At 35.0% G+C, this 20,955-nt stretch overlaps 2 protein-coding genes across 2 annotated transcripts; both read right to left on the bottom strand.

Annotated features, from left to right (window-relative positions):
• Window positions 1-1,568: 1,568 nt before the first annotated feature.
• On the bottom strand, window positions 1,569-2,510 carry LOC101838538 (olfactory receptor 10AG1-like). The gene has a single exon (XM_013120422.2). The coding sequence runs from the start codon at window positions 2,466-2,468 to the stop codon at window positions 1,569-1,571; it is 900 nt and encodes a 299-aa protein (XP_012975876.1). The 5' UTR covers window positions 2,469-2,510.
• A 5,904-nt stretch (window positions 2,511-8,414) lies between these two features.
• Window positions 8,415-9,366, bottom strand: LOC101822978 (olfactory receptor 5W2-like). Its single transcript, XM_005065017.2, has one exon. It carries the CDS (start codon window positions 9,364-9,366, stop codon window positions 8,422-8,424), a length of 945 nt encoding a protein of 314 aa, XP_005065074.1. The 3' UTR covers window positions 8,415-8,421.
• Window positions 9,367-20,955: the final 11,589 nt, after the last annotated feature.

The following is a 20,955-nucleotide window of genomic DNA, read 5'->3' as shown; positions in this document are numbered from 1 at the left end:
CAAGCTTCTTTCTAATTTAAATAAATAAATAAATATAAAGAAAGAAAGAAAATAATTCACCAACAGAAAACTTCTGTCATCGTCATTTTGCTTAACATCCCATTTTTTATTCACATGATCATTTTCTTACTCATCATGGCAAATTATTGAATCATATAAAACAATAACTAACAAGTGACACAAATATGCACTTAGAAGTGTAAGAAAGATGAAAGAATAAATGTAATCAATGTCACTAATATTCAGAATGTAAATGATTACAAGAAGAAAAATGCTATGTGCAGTGCAGTAACTTTTACTATTGTACTTAAGTGTGGAATCACTCCTAAATGAAAAAGAGGAACAAATGTTAAGGTGACTTGAAAACTCCCTGTCAATGAATAAGTGACATGAGAATCTACTGTTGCATGGAGGAGGGTTCATGGTTCTACTATTTTCTGTTCATTTTACTTGATAAGACAGCTCAAAGATTTAGCAACCTCATGAATGATGAAATGTCTGAGGATTATTTAAGATGAATAATGTAACTGTGTAGATTAAGAGGTACCTGAAAGTCCTGAAAAACTTCAAATAGCTGCTTTCACATTCAACTTCTTTGATATTGTAATAATTACTTTTTATATTATAATATAATTACACAATTTTTCTTCTTCTCTTCCCTCCTGATGTATCCTCTTCACTTTATTCCTCAAATTCATGGCATTTTTTATTTTAAATGTTCAAATATATATATATATATATGTATGTGTGTGTATGTGTGTTTATGTAAGTGTGTATATGCACATCTAAGTACATGTATGCAGTGTGATCAATATAAATAAGATAATTTAGAAATATTTAAGATGGGTGAGTATATTTTTGTTGCATAATTAGGAAAGATAAAACATATTCTAATGAAAACAATAGTGCCAAAAACAGTGAAAGATTGCAAAATATGAACAGGGTCAAAAAATTTAAGCAGTACAGAAATGATGTGCTATTTAGTGTGATATCATGGGGAATTACAAGGAAGACAAGATGTGAGTCAACTTTTCTTTCAATATTAATATATATGTAATCTACATCAATGCATGGGCAATGAAATTATTATACTACAATATCTATTGAGATTGTAAAGTGCTTAGGTATTAAGTTAACTCTAATTCATGGCAGACTAACATGCTTATACATTCCCTCATTCAAATGTAGAATTATTTCATCATAAGTTATTGTTAATAATTACTGTTATATGTAATACAGGACAAAAGATGCATATTTACAAATAGGTAAATGGATATATAGTAAACAATTTCCCATTAAATTAATCCACGAGTAAGGGTTTTCTATATTTTGTTTCTATCTGTGCAGATGAAAGGCAACCACACTAAAAATTTTTATTGAGAACATATTATCCCTAGGCATAGATCATTGAAGACAAATGATTCACATAATGTACATACAAATGGTGTAAAATTTCACAATATATTACGTACAAAATGGTGAGTACATTCTCAAAGCAAACATAAACAGAGTTAAGATGGTTTTCTAAAAACTTAACAGCAATGAACACTTAAAGTAAATGGTTAACACTAAGATGTAAGAAATAACCTTTTCAGAGCAGCAATCACCTCCTTGTTTCTAAGGCTGTATATCAGAGGATTGAACATGGGAGTCACAATTGTGTAGAACAGAGAGAGCAGTTTGTCAGTTCCTAGAGAATGCATGGACTTTGGCCTCAAGTAGGTAATTGTAGCTGACCCATAAAACAAAACCACCACCAGCAAATGAGAAGAACATGTGGAGAACGCTTTTGCTCGCCCTTTGGCTGTTGGCAACCTCAGGATGGTGACAATGATTTTGCTATAGGATGTAAGCACTAGCATAAAGGGGAGTGCTGCCACCACCACAACAACCACATAGACAGACAGTTCATGCACTGAAGTGTCTCCACAGGCCAGCTTGAGAATGGGTGGTATGTCACAGAAGAAGTGGTCTATTTGGTTAGAATTGCAGAAATGCAGAGAGAATATCTGACATGTTTGTCCTATCTGTACTGGGATGCCACCGAGCCAGGAAAACACTGACAGCTGAGTGCACTTTGTTGGGTTCATGATCAGGGTATAGTGCAGAGGGTTGCAAATGGCAACATAGCGGTCATAGGACATTACAGCCAGCAGCAAGCTTTCAGTAGTTCCAAACATAAGGAAGAAACACAACTGGGTGGCACAGGACATCACTGAAATGCTTGTGTTCTGCATCTCAATGTTGAACAGAATCCTTGGGACAGTAACTGATACATAACAGATTTCCAGAGAAGAAAAATTTGCCAGAAAGAAATACATGGGTTTCTGTAAGGCAGGATCTATACTGGTTGTTATTATTATGAGGAAATTTCCAATCAGGATAGTTATATAAACAACAGAGAAAACTGCAAATAGAAATTCTTGCAGGTTGGGAAGGTCAGAAAATCCTAACATCACAAATTGCATCACTGTGGAAACATTGTCTATGTCCTTGAGTTCTTCATGTTTCACCTGTGTCTGACAACAGTGACAGTAGAGAATGCCTGAAGCTATGGTACTGGGAGACTTGGGGAGATGGAGGTAGATTGAGAAGGGACATGAAGCTTTGGTTAGTTTAGAAAAAATAAAATCTATACTGTTATTGGAAAGTAGAACTTAAGAAACTTATATTGTGTTTTTGTTTAAAAACATTTGACAAAACTGTTTTTCATATAGCTACAGTAAAGACAAAGCATTTGTTTGACAATTTAACTTGTTTATATCAGGGCAATATATCAATGTAGTATATCAGAATTCCATTCCTCCAGAACTCATATGGTTAACATATCAGAATAAAAAAAGAAGAAAGAGCAAAATGACAAGTAAATGCCCTCAAAGGCGATATGATAACTAAGTTGTTAGGTATCTACAATTTAAGTAAATAGTGACTTAACCAAGAAATGGTATCAACTTCACATTATGCTTTCTCTTTATTTCTGTTAAGCACTGTAACCACTGTACTCACAGATGTGTTCCAGTTTAAGGACAAGATTAATGCAGAAAAACAAAATAAACATGAGAGGCTGTAACTCAATTTAATAACACCCATTACCTAACTTACTTAATGATTATACAAAATTGTGCTTTTTGAAAATCTTATTTATAGATTTGGCATATTTAAAATCTTTGACTGTCTCCTAAACAGATTATTTCCGTAATAAGCATTGAGAGTTAAATGATGATATTGGTGAAGATGTGATAACATTTATTCTATAAGCTTACTTTGCAATGGAGTACTTACCATTTCTTTCATGTGATTACTTAGTAATTGTATCTAGAAATGTAGAAAGTCTGCCTCAGTCCATGTTAAATGTTTAAGCATTAAGGATGTTTCTAACTCCCTATAATGAAATATTGTTTTCTGGTATTTCCATATTGTACAAGTAACCTTGTATTTCGCAAAATCATTTCACACTTACCTATGTGATTCTACTGTCAATATAATACTTACCATTATTGTCTGTCCCAAAAATCAGAAAGGAAAAGAATCCTTTCATCTCATGAAGTTTTTTTAAAACAGTGGTTAACTGCCTTCTGCCTTAGATTGTAACCCAACTATATCCCTTAATAAGATTCACTACCCTGGGGAAGAACTCTTTTCCCATGCAGCTTTCTAACTGAGATATTAATTCTGCCTGTCACTCAAAGAGATGAACAAAGCAACCATAATAATATACACACGGGTTATTTTAAGAATTTCATAATGCATATAATATATTTTGGTCAGATCCACCCTACAGCCCCTCTTCCCTAATGTCTCCCCTTCCCCACCAATATTTCTTGCTCTCAACACCCAAATCCACTTGTTCTCCATGAGTCAAGTTATTACTGTCTCTACACTTATGGGTTTAGAGATATCTATCTGATTACAGACAACCGTTTAGGTACCACATCCCTGAATAAAATGCATGCCTCATTCCCCAGCAGCCATCTTTTGCCAATAGTGTCTCAGAAAGGGTTGGGCTTCATGAATCTCTCCCTGTTGCATACTGACAGTTAAGTTGGCTTGAGCTTTTCCAATTCTTATACATGCAGTGCAAGCTGCTGTGTTAATGTTGCTACCATCTGCACAAAGGTCCCTTAGCTTTGAGATGTGTGGGTGTGATATAGGTATCTCATTTAGTGCTGATTACTCCACATTCCCTTATTTCATGCATGTTTCCATCTTTGGAAGTGTTTAGCAATTAGTATCCAATACAAATAAGAGTCCCTGTGATGATGAGAAAGGAATGCATTAATCTAATTGATTTTGAGCCTCTACCATTTTGTAACCATCAAATAATGTGACCTTTAAAAACATCAACATAGTATGACTTTATATGATTTATGAATTAAGTTAGATTTTTTTAAAAAATGGCTTTAATAAAAGATTAATTTTATTTTCCTGTCACTGAAAAAAAGAGGTATCACATATTTAGGATTATTCTGACAGCTATGTCATCTTCAGCCCGAGTCTTCATTCTTTATGTCTTGTGGTCCAGTCAGTCCTCTTTATTTTCCACATTATAAAAGTGGTCAAGAGTGATGGGTGGTAATATATGTGTCAATTATGCCTTTTGTGTGTAAAAATGACAAGTAGCATGCAGAATATCTATACACATTCCTTCAATAAATTTAGTCACAAAACCATAGCAAGCAGAGTTTCTTAAAGATCAATTTTTCTCACTACCCCCCAGAGAACCACAGAAGACAATTTCTGTCTTTACCATCCTCAGTTTATCAAATCTAAAGTTCCAGAAAGTGACTGAACAACAGTCTTAATCAGTGATCAGATTAAGTTAACTTGAGTGGTTCTTTCTCACTTAATAATGATTATAAATACAGAATGCATATGTATAACCTGTATGTAAACATAATTGTATTGAAAATAGTTCAAAAACACAATGGAAGAGAATGCTTAATATAGTCTAAGGAGTATTCTATATTAGTAAAATACTAATTTGTAAACACAGAGACAAGTATATTAGAGATGCAACCCATAGACACATTGAAAGTTATCAATATGAAAAAGTTATATATTTTCCCAATTGTGAGTTCTATCATTTGTGATTTATTTTATTTAGTTATACCCACTAAAATAGATCTTTAACACTATACTTATTGCAGTTATACAGACTGTAATATTTAATGATTCTAAACATATTTTATAAGATATTTCTAACACTTGTATATATCTTTGATTAGAGTATATATTCAACTACTATGCATGTCTATTCATTATGGATTTTCTTCTGTACCAAAGAGTTGGGGGAAATATTATTATGTGAAAATTCCCCTTGACAGATTATTTTCAAATGCTTCCCAGTCTGTAACAAATGTTATTTTCTAAACCAGTTTTCTAAGTTTTGCTGAAATACAGTTAAATCATTTCCTTTTATTGATTTCACTTTAGATAACAGTTTATAATTTTTCCTCTTTCTCTTTATCCACAGATTAAGCTTTAATATTTAAGTGTATTGTCATTTTACTGTGCAGTAGTATATGTTTATGGTCTTATGAATGCTTTTATTCTATTTTATGTTACAGTCGGCTAAAAAGTATTCCTTAATTATAAAACACAAATGCAAAAGTAAATAATACATTAAGAACATTTAAATGAGATCATTTTTATTTTTTATTTAACAGCTCTTTCCAACAATTTTATACATATATGCAATGTACTGTGATCATATTACTTCCATTTTTCACTCTTACCCCTAAAGCAGATGCTATTTTTATGTCATTCTTTAACCATTGAATTTAATTTGACTGTTTGTCTGCACATGCACTGAAGGTCATTTGCTGAGCAGGGGCAATTTACCAATGGCAGTTTCACTTCAGAAACAGACACAACCCCCTCCAAAACAAGTTGCAAATTTGGAAATCTTGGATGGGATAAATGAAAATTTATGGTTACATTGATCAATGTTCAATTTCCCCATGCAGAACAGTTCCATGGCTGTAGTAACTCTTAGTCAGGGTTAAAAGAATGAATGCGAGGGGGATGGGGGAAGGGCGGGCGGTCCCCGCTGGAGACCCAATCTCACCTGAAGCTGGACTAGCTGGGGTTGGGGTCTTGGAGGGGCTGATGTCTTCCTGTGTGGGCGGCTAAAACATCCCTATACAATAAAGGAACTTCAGGAAGCATCACCATACCTGACTTCAAGCTCTATTATAGAGCTATAGTCCTGAAAACAACTTGGTATTGGCACAAAAATAGGCAGGTAGACCAATGGAACCGAATTGAAAGCTCTAATTTTAACCCACACACCTATGAACACTTGATTTTTGACAAAGAAGCTAAAACTGAACAATGGAAAAAAGAAAGCATCTTCAACAAATGGTGCTGGCATAACTGGGTACTGGTATGCAGAAGACTGCAGATAGATCCATGTTTATCGCCTTGTACAAAACTTAAGTCCAAATGGATCAAAGATCTCAACATAAATCCAGCCACACTGAAACTTTTAGAAGAGAAAGTGGGAGATACTCTTCAACGAGTTGGTACAGGAGACCACTTCCTAAACATAACACCAGTGGCACAGGCACTGAGATCGATGATTAACAAATGGGACCTTGTGAAACTCAAAAGCTTCTGTAAGGCAAAGGACACAATCAAAAAGACAAAAAGGCAGGCCACAGAATGGGAAAAGATATTCACTAACCCTACATCTGACAGAGGGCTAATCTCCAAAATTTACAAAGAACTCAAGAAACAAGTCTCCAAAACACCAAAGGATCCAATTAAAAGGTGGGGTACAGATCTAAATAGAGAATTCTCAGTAGAGGAGGCTAAAATGGCCAAGAGACACTTAAGAAAGTGCTCAACATCCTTAGCCATCAGGGAAATGCAAATCAAAACAACTCTGAGATACCATCTTACTCCTGTCAGAATGGCTAAAATCAAAAACAACAAAGACAATTTATGCTGGAGAGGATGTAGAGAGAGAGGAATACTCCTCCACTGCTGGTGGGAGTGCCGACTCATACAGCCTCTTTGGAAATCAGTATGGCGATTCCTCAGGAAAATGGGAATTAATCTACCACAAGACCCAGCAATTCCACTCTTAGGCATATATCCAAATGAGGCAAGTTCATACAACAAGGGCATCTGCTCCACTATGTTCATAGCAGCATTATTTGTAATAGCCAGAACCTGGAAGCAATCTAGATGCCCCTCAACTGAAGAGTGGATAGAGAAAATGTGGTACATTTACACAATGGAGTATTACTCAGCAGAAAAAAACTAATGGAATCTTGAAATTCGCAGGGAAATGGATAGCACAAGACAAGATCCTCTGAATGGATGGCGAACACGGCGAGGAGTGGGGGGGAGTGGGACCTGGGAAGAAGAGAGCGGGTGAAAAGGAAGAGAGTTGGTCATGGGGGAGAAGGAAGTTGGATTTTAGATAAAAAGGGAAAAAGCACTAGCAGCAGCAACAACAGCACAGCTTCATACTAAAGGAACCTAGTGTAACAGTAATAAAGGAGAAAAAAATAAGTGCAAAAATATTTTGTATGTTTATAGTGCCATGTTATACAATAAAGTGATCTCATACTGCTTAGAGGAAAGGATGTAGGTCTCTGCTTTCCCTTTGGTATTATTATGGAAGTTTCTAATAGGAACTGAGGCTGCAAAATTTGTAGACTTTTTTTAAAACCTTTTAGTAAAGTCCATGAGGATTTGCTGGTTATTTGCTCCTCACTTACATACTTACTTACTCAACAAGCATTCATTATTCTATTTTTGTAAGTAGTTATTGCTCTATATCCTTCAGAGTCATAGAAGACTGTCAGAAGACTGTCATAGGTAGGATGGAATAATTATGTATTAACTTTAAAATATATACATCAAATTTGAATTTGTTTTTAAAACAGTATTATTTTTCTTCTGAGATGGTTTACTGAGAATGGTCTTGCCTAATTCACACCTAAGTAGAATAAACTACACAAGAAAATTTAAGTTTGAAAAAAGTTCATTATAAAATGGAAGTGATTCCCTTCTCAATATGAGGATAAAATATTTCAAAATGCGTGAGGTACTGGCAATGCAAGAAAATTAAATACTCAGATGCTAACTCATGGTCCTACTCTTGGGGAATCAGCTTTCTCAATGCATCTGTCACCTTCTTGTTCCTATGGCTGTATATCACATCTGTATATACACACTAACTCATGTGTGAGTGAACACACATGAACACACATGCTTAAACAGGCATATGTACTTTCAAAAAATAGTGGACTATAGCATTTGGAGACCAATTTTCCTATTAGCACTAAAATCCTAATTTCATCAATAAATTTAAATAAATGTCTAATGAAATGAGATTTTTCATATGACATAATTTTTGAAAAGTAAAATCAACCTCTATGAGAATGGTGGGCTACTTTAAATAGGTTTTTAAAAGCATATTTTATTTTTCAGTTTATTCAGAGCTTCTTTCACATCCTTGTTCCTCAGGCTATAAATCAGAGGGTTCAGCATGGGAATCACAAGGATATAAAACAGTGAGCTCATTTTGTCTTGATCCAGGGAATAAGAAGAACTTGGCCTGAAATACATGAAGAGCACAGTTCCTTGGAAAATTGCAACTGCAGTCAGGTGAGAGGCACAGGTGGAGAAAGCTTTGAACCTCCCCTCAGCAGAGTGGATCTTCAAGACTGATGAGATGATGTAACAATAGGAGACAAGGACTCCTGAGATGGTGCTCAGCTCAATAAACCCAAAAATTGTGAATATTGCTAATTCATTGACTTGTGTGTCTGAGCAAGAGAGTAGTAAGATTGGAGGGATATCACAAAAGAAATGATCTATTTCATTAGACCCACAGAAACATAAACGGAATGTCAATGTTGTATGTATTAAAGAGTCTGCCACACCTAAAAGATAAACCCCAGTCATGAGCAAGGAGCAGAGCCTGTTAGACATGTTCACTGTGTAGAGTAAGGGGTTGTTGATGGCTTGATACCGGTCAAAGGCCATCACAGCCAGCAGTATGCATTCAGAATCCACAAATGTACAGGAAATGAAGAATTGCAGGGCACAGCCAAAAAAAGGAATTGACTTGTCATTGCCAAATATGTCCATTAGCATCTTGGGCCCAACTGCCGTGGAATAGCAGAGGTCACAGAAAGAGAGGTTACTGAGGAAAAAGTACATAGGAGTTTGAAGCTGGGGATCCACTTTAATTAAAAAAATCATTCCAAGATTTCCCACAAGGTTGATGAGATAGACCAGCAGAAATATTGTAAACAGAATTACTTTTACCTCAGAGTTGTTGGTAATTCCCATTAATATGAATTCAGAAAAGGAAGAGCAATTTTCCCTCTCCATTCTTCTTTGCATTCAGAAACTGTTTAGAAATTGTTCAAGAGGATGATAAATGTATATTTTGCGTTCTGAGTATCAACTGTGTACCTGTAAGACAGAACATGATCGGTTTCCCATGTTATTATTATTCTGTAAGAGAGTTATAAGTCAGTTTAAAGATGCATTGCTTTTTAGTTGAAAGATTTAAGAACAAACATCTCAACTAGTCTGTTTAGAAAATTTGATCACATTTGCTTGATATTCATGAAGATTGTTACTTCCTACAAGTTCCCTAATTTCTGTGAGTCATGTTTCCTTGCCATCAGGGTATATTTAACTGAAAGAAGCATTTTAAATTCAAACAGAAATCAAACAACTCTGTCATTACAGACAGTGTAACAGAACTTATGTGCTTTTGAGTATGTGTGTGACACAGAAAGGATGTCATTATATCCCTACAATATCATGTTGGCTTTGAAAAGGATTTTCTATCAGTTTTAGAAGTGTAGACTAGGTTAATGAATAATCTTTTTTAACCTGTTTTGTTTTATTTAAATTAGAAACAAAACTTGCTTCACATATCAATCCCAGCTCCCTTTCACTCCCCTCCTCCCCTGCCACCCATCCTCTCTTACAGACCACCCAATCCCAACTCCACTCTCCAGGGCGGCTGAGGCACTTCATGGGTGATCTCCATAGGCTTCTGTGTTACTGTACATGATTCAGGTTTCCTTATTACCTGTTCTCAATAGTCAAGGGTCTCCTACTCACAGGTAGGTATTATTACCAAAGGTATACATTATATAAACAGAACTACAACAACAAAAAACATCATTTATTATTCATTTACCTTAAGCTTAATATTAAAATTGACTATTATCCACAATATTGGAAATCAACAAAGGTCTAGGGATTTCACTACTACATGCCCAACAGATATCTATCTCATACACACCAGCAACTGAAAGAGCTCATTAACACCTTCTTCCTCTGAAAGTAGTGCATGTGAAGCAGAAAGGGAAGGAAGACCTAGTTTAATGTGCTCTTTTCCTCTGCTCTCTGGTGGCTCCTCATATTAACTGTTCAGTCCAGTGCATTGTCTCCTATAGAACCAGTATGGGACTTCTCCAACAGTATTTATCAGAACTTAGAGTCCTGGATAGCATTGGAGAACATTATATTGATATGCCACTCTATAGGAGTAAATAGAGAACTTATGCGACTGCATGTGTGTGAGCACAGGACAGATCCAGGAAATTGACAGACCCTGATAAACATTCCATTCAGAATTGATATATCATTAAATAACTTCTAAAACCTCTGGAAATTAGATTATTTGCAAAAAAGAAATATTTCTGGCATATATAGGATCTCTCTGTATCCTTGTCTGTGTCTGTGCCTGTCTCTGTCCCTATCTCTTTCTCTCTCTGCATCTGTTTCTCTCTCTGTCTCTTTTTCTCTTCCTCATGTGTGTATGTACTTTTTTTTCCTGTGGCTGGATGTATCTCTTTTGCTCATGGTGATAATGTGAAAGTTGAAATGTGAGTAAAAAGCATTTGAAGCCAGGCGGTGGTGGCCCACGCCTTTAATCCCAGCACTCGGGAGGCAGAGGCAGGCAGATCTCTGTGAGTTCGAGGCTGGACTGGACCAACAGCCTCGAAAACAATACAGAGAAACCCTGTCTCGTAAAAACAAAAACAAACAAACAAAAAAAAGGCATTTGAGAGATGTTCTAGACCTAACAATCATGGCAAGATGCTCACATGGAATTCAATTTGAACATGTTAACATTACTCACTTTTAACATAAATAGTCCATTAAGTTCATGCACATTCACACAATTACAAAAGAAATAAAATTGTCATGTATAATTTAACCCTGTTCCTTCTATTCTTCCGAATCTCTGCAAGTACATATTATTAGCCATTAAATATTAAAATACATGAACTAAATGAATTAAGTAACAAAGCAAAAATGACTAAGTTACAAATTCTATTTTTAATGAAGGTGACTTTTAGGGCATTTATCTTATGTGTTTAGAGCTGAAGATTTAGAACTAACCTTAGATGAGCAGGTCTCTGCCAGGTGAATGCAAAGAAGGTAGCATTTTATCTTGCCAGTTGGCATTTGGGACTGCAGATTCTGAAGACATTCCCTCAGGCTTTGGTGTGATTAATTACAATTCTGGGTCTGGATTTATGCCATGAGTCCAGGGCTAATTCTTTTTTATGGTAACCAAACTAATCTACATTGGGAGGAAACTCTTACATAGCTATAAAAAATAATCTAAAATTCAAAATAGAAATTTAACCAAAGTCAGTTACCACTCTCTACATACCTTTCTGTACTATTACATACTTTCATCTTTCTAGTTTTACACCATTTCAGGAATATGTCGACTTTGACACAATTATTTTATAAAAATGACATATAGTGTAGCATTTACCCCTTTAAAGCAAAAACTTATTTGGTTTTCGATGTACTCATTAGTTGTGTAGTCACCAACACTATCTAATTATAGAAAGTTCATAAAATTTCTGTTGATGAGCATCTTCTTATCTAGGACAGAGTATAAATTATAACTATGAAACATATAGCTTATTGCAGTAGACATTGTTTTCATGTAAACTGTATTTGCATGCATCAGAATATCTTTTATTTTAAGGCTAAATTCTACACACTTGTGTGAATGCACACACATACAAATTGATTCACTGTTGGACATTCATTTTATTGGAGCTTTCTGGCTACTCTCTGGCTATTTTAATGATTCATTATCATATCATGAATGCCAATACCAATGTCAGGGGTTAATTATATACTTGGCATTGCATGATCATTTGTGTGTGTGTGTGTGTGTGTGATTCTCCTGGTTTGTGAATTTGGTTTTTTTCCTTTGACTTGCATTTGAGACCACAGGAGGACATTAGATATTTTTCTAGCATTCTCTACTTCATTCTCTTGGTGAAGTGTCTCTAACTTCATCCAGAGCTTACCATTTGTGGCTAATCTGGCTGCATAGTGAACTCTGAGGACTATTTGCAGCTGCCCCACTATGTCAGAGTTATAGAAACAATTTTTTCTTTTGTTAATTAATTTTTAATTTTAAATTAAAAACAATCTTATTTTACATACCAATCCCAGTTCCCTCACCCTCCCATCCTCCTATTCCCCCATCATCTCTCCATCCCACCCTCATCTACTTCTTAAGGAGGGTGAGGCCTCTCATGGGGATTCATAAAATTCTGTCACATCATTTGGGTAGGACTGAGGAACTTACAAGTTTTTAAGTGATGCTGGAGGTTCAAAGTAAGGTCTTCATGCTTGAAGAATAAACACTTTTAACCTCACAGGCTCCAGCAGTGTCATGTTCTTATCTCCCAATGAAATGAACCCCAGAACATTAATTTAATGAAATATGTTCTATATACTTAGTACACTCCTTCCTAAATTTTTAATTTTCAGCTAAAAGCATAATACTGTCTTAGTCACTGTTCTATTGTGAAGAGACATCAAGACCATGGTAGCTTTTATTTTAAAATAAAACACATTTAATTAGGGTTTGCTTATAGATTCAGATAATTAGTTCATTATTATCATTTCAGAGATCATGGTGTCATGCAGGCAGGCACTGGAGTCATAGCTGTGTACTACATTCTGATGCATAGGCAGAGAGAGAATTAAGAAACTGAGCCCAGAATGGGGTTTTGAAAACTTGAAGCCCACACACAGTAATACCCTTCCTCCAAGAAGGCTTGCCTACTCCAACAAAGCCACACCTACAAATATTCTAATTTCTCTCCAGTAGTGTCACTCCCTTATGGCTAAGCATTTAAATGTTTAAGCTTATTGGAGCCTTTCTTTTTATTTATTCATTTAAATTTGAAACAAACTTCTTTTGCATGTCAATCCCAGTTTCCTCTCCCTCTCCTCCTCCTCTAACCCCACTGACTCCCTATTCCATCCCCTTTCTGTTTCCCAGGGAGGGTGAGGCCTTCCATGGGGGGGATCTTCAAAGTCTGTCATATCATTTGGAGCAGGTCCTAGACCCTCCCCTGTGTGTCTAGGATGAGAGAGTATCTCTCCATGTGGATTAGGCTTCCAAAGTCCTTTCATGGGCTAGGAACAAACAGAGGCCCTATAGATTAACCAGACCTCCAAATTGACATCCTCATTCAGGGGGTCTGGAACAGTCCTATGCTGGTTTCCAAGCTATCAGTGTGGGGTACACAAGCAATCCAGTGTTCAGGTCAGTTTTTTCTGTGGGTTTCTCCAGCCTGGTCTTGACCCCTTTGCTCATCACTCCTCTCTTTCTGCAACTGGATCCCAGAGTTAAGCTCAGTGTTTACCTGTGGGTGTCTGCTTCTGTTCCATCAGCTACTGAATGAAGGCTCTAGTATGCATATAAGGTAGCCATCAATCTCATTATTGGAGAAAGACTTTTAAAGTAGCCTCTCAAATGATTGCTTAGATTGTTAGTTGGGGTCAACCATGTAGAGCCATTCTTACTCAAACCACCACAAAGACTTACACAGAACGTAATTGTCTAGTTTTTTATTGTATGAATATTTTAGTTTGAATATTTCAAAAATATTTGCTGAAATGTATTAACTAGTTTAATTTAACTGAAGTTTATAATAAAGAGAAAAAGTAGAAATGGACTGGGCTTGGGAAATGTTTCTCTAAGGAACTTATTCTACACAAAATCAATTCAAGTCTGTGAAAACGCAAACCATGATCTTGGGACTCTGTCAAAATTAAGCATTACAGTGCACTACAAGGATGTACAGATCCAGTGGTGACTTTGCAAGTCAGGAACAGAAGGAGTCGAGAATGGGTCTGTACCCTCAGTGATTAGAGGGCTTTCCATCAGACTCCTCAAATGACTTGTAGCAGTTTCCAACATGAATGCCCTATAGCTTAAGCCTCTGCTATTTTACCTTTAAACTAAGTCCATCTAAACATGTGCATTGTTGCCTAGATCAATAGCTCATTGTTTGTATGTTAATTTGTTGTTTTTTCTTTCTTTATTCATTATTCTTTAAGATTTGATACTTTTAAGGTATACTTTAATTCTTTTTTATATGGTGGGATAATTTGCTTTCTGTTTCTTATGGATTTTACCATGTTTACATGATATTGCTAACACCTTAATTTTGAACACATATGCTTATCATGTTTTTATATTTTTCTTCTTTTTGTATGTATGTATAATGTGTGTGTGTGTGTTATCATGTGTGGGGGTAAATGTACAGGTGGATTATAGAGTTCCAATGGTCAAAAACTTTTCATAACTCTTTTACCTTGCCCTTTGTATCAATGTCTCTTACTTGAACCTTTTGTAGTTATATGAATGTCATCAATGTATGATTTATATCAACTACCAAAAATGACTCTGTATTCTTAAAACCAATTTCAATTCTTTAGGAAAGGGTTACTCATCAGATGTTATAAAGTCAGGAGAATGATCCTAAGTTCAAGTATCTCCCCCTAACCCTGGTTATATAATGACACAAAGGTTCTCTCTGCTAGAAAATCACCTACTTCATAGAATAGCATTCTAGTTCAAAAGGAAAGAGTGCTGTGAAACAATAAAATGAACAGATAATAAAACATTACATTCCTGCTCCTGGAAGAATAACCAGCTTGGAATCTGTACCTTCAAAGATGTATAAGACGAAACACAATAAAACAAATGAGAAATGAGACAAGAAATGATAGAGATAGACACAGAGATAGACAAAGAAATATTTAGAGCAATTTATATATGTATGTCCTTTGTGAAATTCTGGGTAATTGTTAGAAAAATGTTCTACTGAAATAGCCATACTCTTAGTGTCATAAAAGAAAAGTGCCCTGAGAATTTTTCCAGGATAATTAAGTTACTCATTAGTTTTACACGTTAATCTTCAATTTGTATTATATACAAATTATGCTTTAAAAACCCCATTGTTCCTTTAAATTTGAGTAATCTTGGTCAGAGCAAGGTGTGATGATATAAGCCTGTACTCCAAGTAATCTGAAGACAAAGAGAAGGCTATCATGATTGTTAGGTTTGTATGGCCTATAATCAGACACCTACTTCACACTAATAATAAAATTACACATATAGATATATGTATATATGTGGAGAGAGTTTATCTTTCTTAGAATGTGTATAGGAAATACATTTTCAGAAATGAAAATATTCCTTAACTGGTAAACTGGAGAACAGGCTAAATAGTGAAATTTTTCCCAACCCTAATTAGCCTGACATTCATTGTAATCCTGTTTATAAACAATTGACCTACTGTTTGTAATTCCTAAGTTTGAATCAGTAGTAGATATAGCAGTTCTTAACTTCTCTGACTGCTGTTTCCTTTCCATGGAATTTGAGAAATTCATTTCTTCAGAGTTCAGAAATATCATAGTCCCCTATCTACAGTTGCATCATACTTCAGAAAAGTGGAGATTATGAAGTTTACTGCAACTTCAAACAGTTTTAAAGCATTTATTTCCTTTATTTCATGGTATAAGACAAACCTAGGTGAATAACAGTGCTCTTTTTTTTGCTTTTTTATTTTATTTTATTTTCCAGTTTACATTTAGATAAGAAGCAAGGTTGCTTCACAAGTCAGTTCCAGGTCCCTCTCCCTTTCCCTCCCCTCCTCCTGTGCCCTCCTCCAAACCCCCCCGTTATCCCCTCATTCGCCCAGGGAGGGTGAGGCCCTCCATGGGGGTGTCCATAGTCTGTCATTTCATATAGGGCAGGGCCTAAACCCTTCCCCAAGAGTTCAGGGTGAGAGTGCACCTCACATTGTTCTATGGGAGTCCAAATTCGACTAACAGTGCTCTTATTTCTGAACAACAGAGAATGTGTCTTGAATGATGTGTATCCTATGTCTTATTACTTTCTGATCTTATGTGTTAATGAACCTGCACTTGCAGTTTTACTGAGGCATATAACACAGCTGTAAATTGATTGTTTATGCATGAATATGTACATAACCATTTTATTATGTAAATACTGTTTTTATTTGTTTCCAAATTTTATGCCAAATATACAATACAGTTGATAATAGCATGTATAGGACAGTCAGACTTTGAGCAAAGAATTTCCACAACTTGTACTGAAAACAAACATTTCATACATATAGATGCACAGTTGACAATCGCTTTGCAAAACAATTATTCATAACCCATCACATTTAACACAAACAACAAAGTGGTCAGGGAAGGGAAGAGAAGCTATTGAGAAAAACACTATAAATATAATACACGGGTATCGTTATGAAAGTTCTTTTGCTATTATGCTACAGTGAACATCTGTAAATCTAAAAAGAATATTGACTATTGATGCATCAGAAATTTGCAATTGCCAGATGTTCTGCCTACAATGCATTCCTTTCTTCAGTGTGCATAACTTCAAATATGAGACAGGGTATCTCCTCCAACGTTGCTGGTCTGCTGCAAACTGGATTTAAACATTTACCTTGTCAATTATTATGCACAGAATTCATTCTATGACAGTTTGAAGTTAATCAAGAGTTATTTGTTTGCTCAAGTACTTTATGTCCATGACTTACTTTAATTGATAAGATACGTGATCATAGACAAAAGATGATTCACCATGAAAAAAAGTATACACTATAGAAAAACACCTACTATAATGTTCATGGTTTGTTTGTGTGTTGTTTTGTTGTTTTTTTTTCCGAAACACTGTTTCTCTGTATTGTTTTGGAGGCTGGCCTCGAACTCACAGAGATCTGCCTGCCTCTGCCTCCTGAGCCCTGGAAGTAAAGGCGTGTGCCACCAATGCCCCGCCCCTGTGTTCATGGCTTTTAAGTCTGGTCATGCAAACTAGTTTCACTCTGACACATAATCCTCTTGCCACTTGGTATATCATACTAGGCTTACTGGTATGTGTGCAACAGTTTGACTTATGAAATTAATGCTTCAATAAGTCACTGGAAAAAATAAAGAAGCTGTCAAATGAAAATATTTTTTAAAAAATAATCGTATAGATACAATCAAATTCAATTTAATGAATCAGTACAAAGACTGACTAACTGGACTGATCCTATACTCTCACATGTGAGAGATTGAGACAGGTTTCACATTTCAAGGCCAGCCTGGAAAACACGATGAATAGATAAAACTGCATGTGAATAACAAAACTATGGCGAAGATTATGAGTAATAGCACAACTCTAAAAGGGAATCAACTTGTTCTTGTCAAATATATCTAGTAGCATCTTGGAACCAGTTGCAGTGGGATAGCAAAGATCACAGAAAAAGAGGTGGCACAGGAAATTCCCCAGAAAATTCATAAGATACATGAGTACAAAAGCATCCCTTACATCGCATCATTATTGGTAATTTCCTCCAAAATTAATTAATTTGGAGCAATTTCTTATATACATTCTTACTTACTGTCTGAAATTAGAAAAATTACAAATGTATTTTAACTGATGGATTATCAGCAAAGTACAAAAATACTTTAGAACACAATTCATTTATTTATCATATATTTTATACTATTAAAATTTCTCAATATTGTTTTTTTTCTTTGAAGCCTTTTCTTAGCCTATGTGTTAATAACACAAGATGGTTAGTATCCATGACTTTCTGCCCATTCTGTAATGTACATATTATCTACAGTTCTTATTTTAAGTAACATATTTGGATCCTTTTTTCTCATTTGAGCTTTGGAATAATATGAAATAAACATAGATATTAGAGAGATTGGCTATGCATGAAGAGGATATTATTTCTATTCTTTAAGATATTAAACACACAGTTTGATAATTTTATTCCTGAAAGATCACATGAGTTTAAAATATTTTAGGAATAATCAGTGATCTACATCTATATCAATGATTAAATATGTTTATATGGTTATAGAAATGTATGTAGACCACAAACTTGTACTAGTAGTAAGGAAGATGGCTATTCCTTTTTTGTTTACTTTATTTAGTTTTACATGCTTTTAATTGTAATAAAGTTGTATCTCTTCTCTTCCTTATCTCCCTCTAGGCACATCCTGAAAACTCTCATTCTGCTCCCATGACACCCATTCTTAAATTGATAGCCATTTTGAATTATATTTGCTGTGTGTGTGTGTGTGTGCATAGTATACACAAATATACATAAATATAGAATTGGCTGATTAATTTTGCTATTAGTGTGGATATGGTTTCAAGAATAGCCATTTCTCTTGGTATGTTCTATTACTTCAAGACTCACTCAGATATACGGTAACTTTTATTTCATTTTTGCTCTTAGAATCTATTTATTTTTCAGTAGTACTCCTTATCCCTAAATAGCAGTGAATCTGGTAACAAATGATGATTCTTCTAGATGGCTAAAAATAAACAGAGGCAAAATAATCTATAAAATATTGTAGCACAAAAAAAAAAGACCCAGAGAAAGATATTGGGGTTTAAGCTTAAAGCTGAAGATCAGAAAAGCAAAGCAGCAGGCCACTAACTCTTACTTCTAATTCAGGCAAAAAGTGATACTGGCTCCTCCAAACTTCAGACTGCAATCCCAGACTGCTTTACCTTCCTCAGCGTGGCTGCAAAATCCTTAGACTGAATCCTTTCTATTTTCAATGTGGCTGGGGAATGAATCCCAGGTCTGAGATCCTGTTCCTGTATTAAATAACTCTCATGAGTGTTGGGATTAAAGGCATGTAATACAAAGTGTCAAGATCACCTTTGGGTGAGCTTTTTCTCTTTTGGACTGGATCAATTTTGGGTACTTTAGTGTAGCTTTGAACTAATGGAGATCTGTCTGCCTGCTAATCCTGAGTCCTGAGATTAAAGCTGTGTGCCTGGTTTCTATGACTTGTGGCAGGCTTTGCTTTCCGAATCCTCAGGAAAGCTTTAGCAAATCATAAATATCACACCAAAATACAGTTGGGATTTACTACTTGCATTTTATTTATAGAGAATAAAACAATTCAGATGGAGCACAATTAATGTTCTAAAACAGAATTGGTTTTCTTACATGCATATGTGGGTATTTTATTGTATATATTTAAATATTTGTAATGTGTGCACACATGTTAAGATGAACATTAGAATGTCAGTGATGGATGTGTTTATCTTTTCTTAGATTATGTAAAATATGGAATATATTTCATAACACATAGTGCTGCAGTCTTTATTTTTGACACAATAAGCCAAAGGTTCTTACTTGATTTATTTAAATAACTTAAATCCATACATGCAGGCAAAAAATGAAAGAAGTATGTAATTTTTATGTAGCAAGACAAGAAGAAAATAATGAAGAAGTTATTTTGCTTATACTGTGAAGTTTTGTAAAAAGCATGGTTATGTTGAAGAAATCATTTCATTCATTAGATTTAGTAATCTATTAAATTGATCAGGCTTCCTTCAACTTGTAGCCTCCAAATAATGACACAGCAACTTACTATTAATTATGAAAATGTGGCCTTAGCTTAGGCTTTTTCCTGATTAGCTCTTATAACTTAAATTAACCCATTGCTATGATGCTTCCACATGGATCCTGACTTTTCCCTCTCATACTGTATGTCCTGCTTCCTCTACATCTCAGCTGACATCTCTCCCGCACCTAGATTCATCTTCATTTCTTTTCTCTCTGCCCATCTAGCTATTTGTCATTCAGCTCTTTATTAAACCAATCAAAGTTGTTTGGCAAAGACACATCTTCACAATGTATAAAAATTATTTTACAACAGAAAAATCTATTTCCTCAGAGGTAAAATTGAAATTGCTTTGCTTCACCCTGTTTTAGAGAAAAACAGAGTTGTAGGAACCCACCTGAGGAGAGTAATTCTTAGGTGTCCCTATATTTGACTATGATATATCATTGCACAAAATGTCATTTGGAACTGAAGGTTGTGAAATAATTTTTACTTGTCTTTGCCATGACTAATTAATTTTTTCTTCTATATTATTCTTTGCAAATACAACACAATCTTTATGAAATGTGTAGCTTGAAATCATTCATTTTTCTATTTCAGTATGGATATCACACATATTATTAGATAATTTTCCTTATCCAATATAGAAAGCCAATAGCTCAAACTTTAAAAGACAAATTCCTCTTTCTTATATATTCCTTCCTAATATTAAAATATTTCCTGTATTATTTCAGGCATACAACTGTTCTTTTTAAAAAAGATTTATTTACTTTTGTCTTATGTATATGAGTATTTTTCCTGCATCAGTTTGTGTGTACTATAAGATCGCTTGCTGCTAACAGAGGTCAAAAGAGGTCACTGGATCACATGTAAACAAAATTACAGGAGGCTCTGACCTGGCATGGGGATGCAGGAACTACAGACAATTCCCCTGCAGGAGTAGCAAGTGTCATCTCTTCAGCCACTATGATATCTATCCTTAAAAGCAGCATTTGAAGGTTGACATTTCTTTTTAGAATCTCCATAAGGTTATGAAGCTCCTGCCACTCACTCCAGAATATTTTTTCATCACCCTAGTGTGATCATGTTTTTAGTGAACAGATCTAATTTCACTTTATCCTTGACAATTAATGTATTGACTGAATTTGCAGGAATTTTTTTTCTTTTATTTTTCTCAATATATGTTTTTATTTAAATTAGAAATGTGAATGTTTCACATGTCAGTCCCAGCTCCTT

The sequence above is a fragment of the Mesocricetus auratus genome, unplaced genomic scaffold, assembly GCF_017639785.1.
Source record: "Mesocricetus auratus isolate SY011 unplaced genomic scaffold, BCM_Maur_2.0 Super-Scaffold_100004, whole genome shotgun sequence".
Taxonomy (NCBI): Eukaryota; Metazoa; Chordata; class Mammalia; order Rodentia; family Cricetidae; genus Mesocricetus; species Mesocricetus auratus.
Note: the sequence above shows the minus strand (reverse complement) of the source record. Positions and strands in the feature narration are given on the sequence as shown.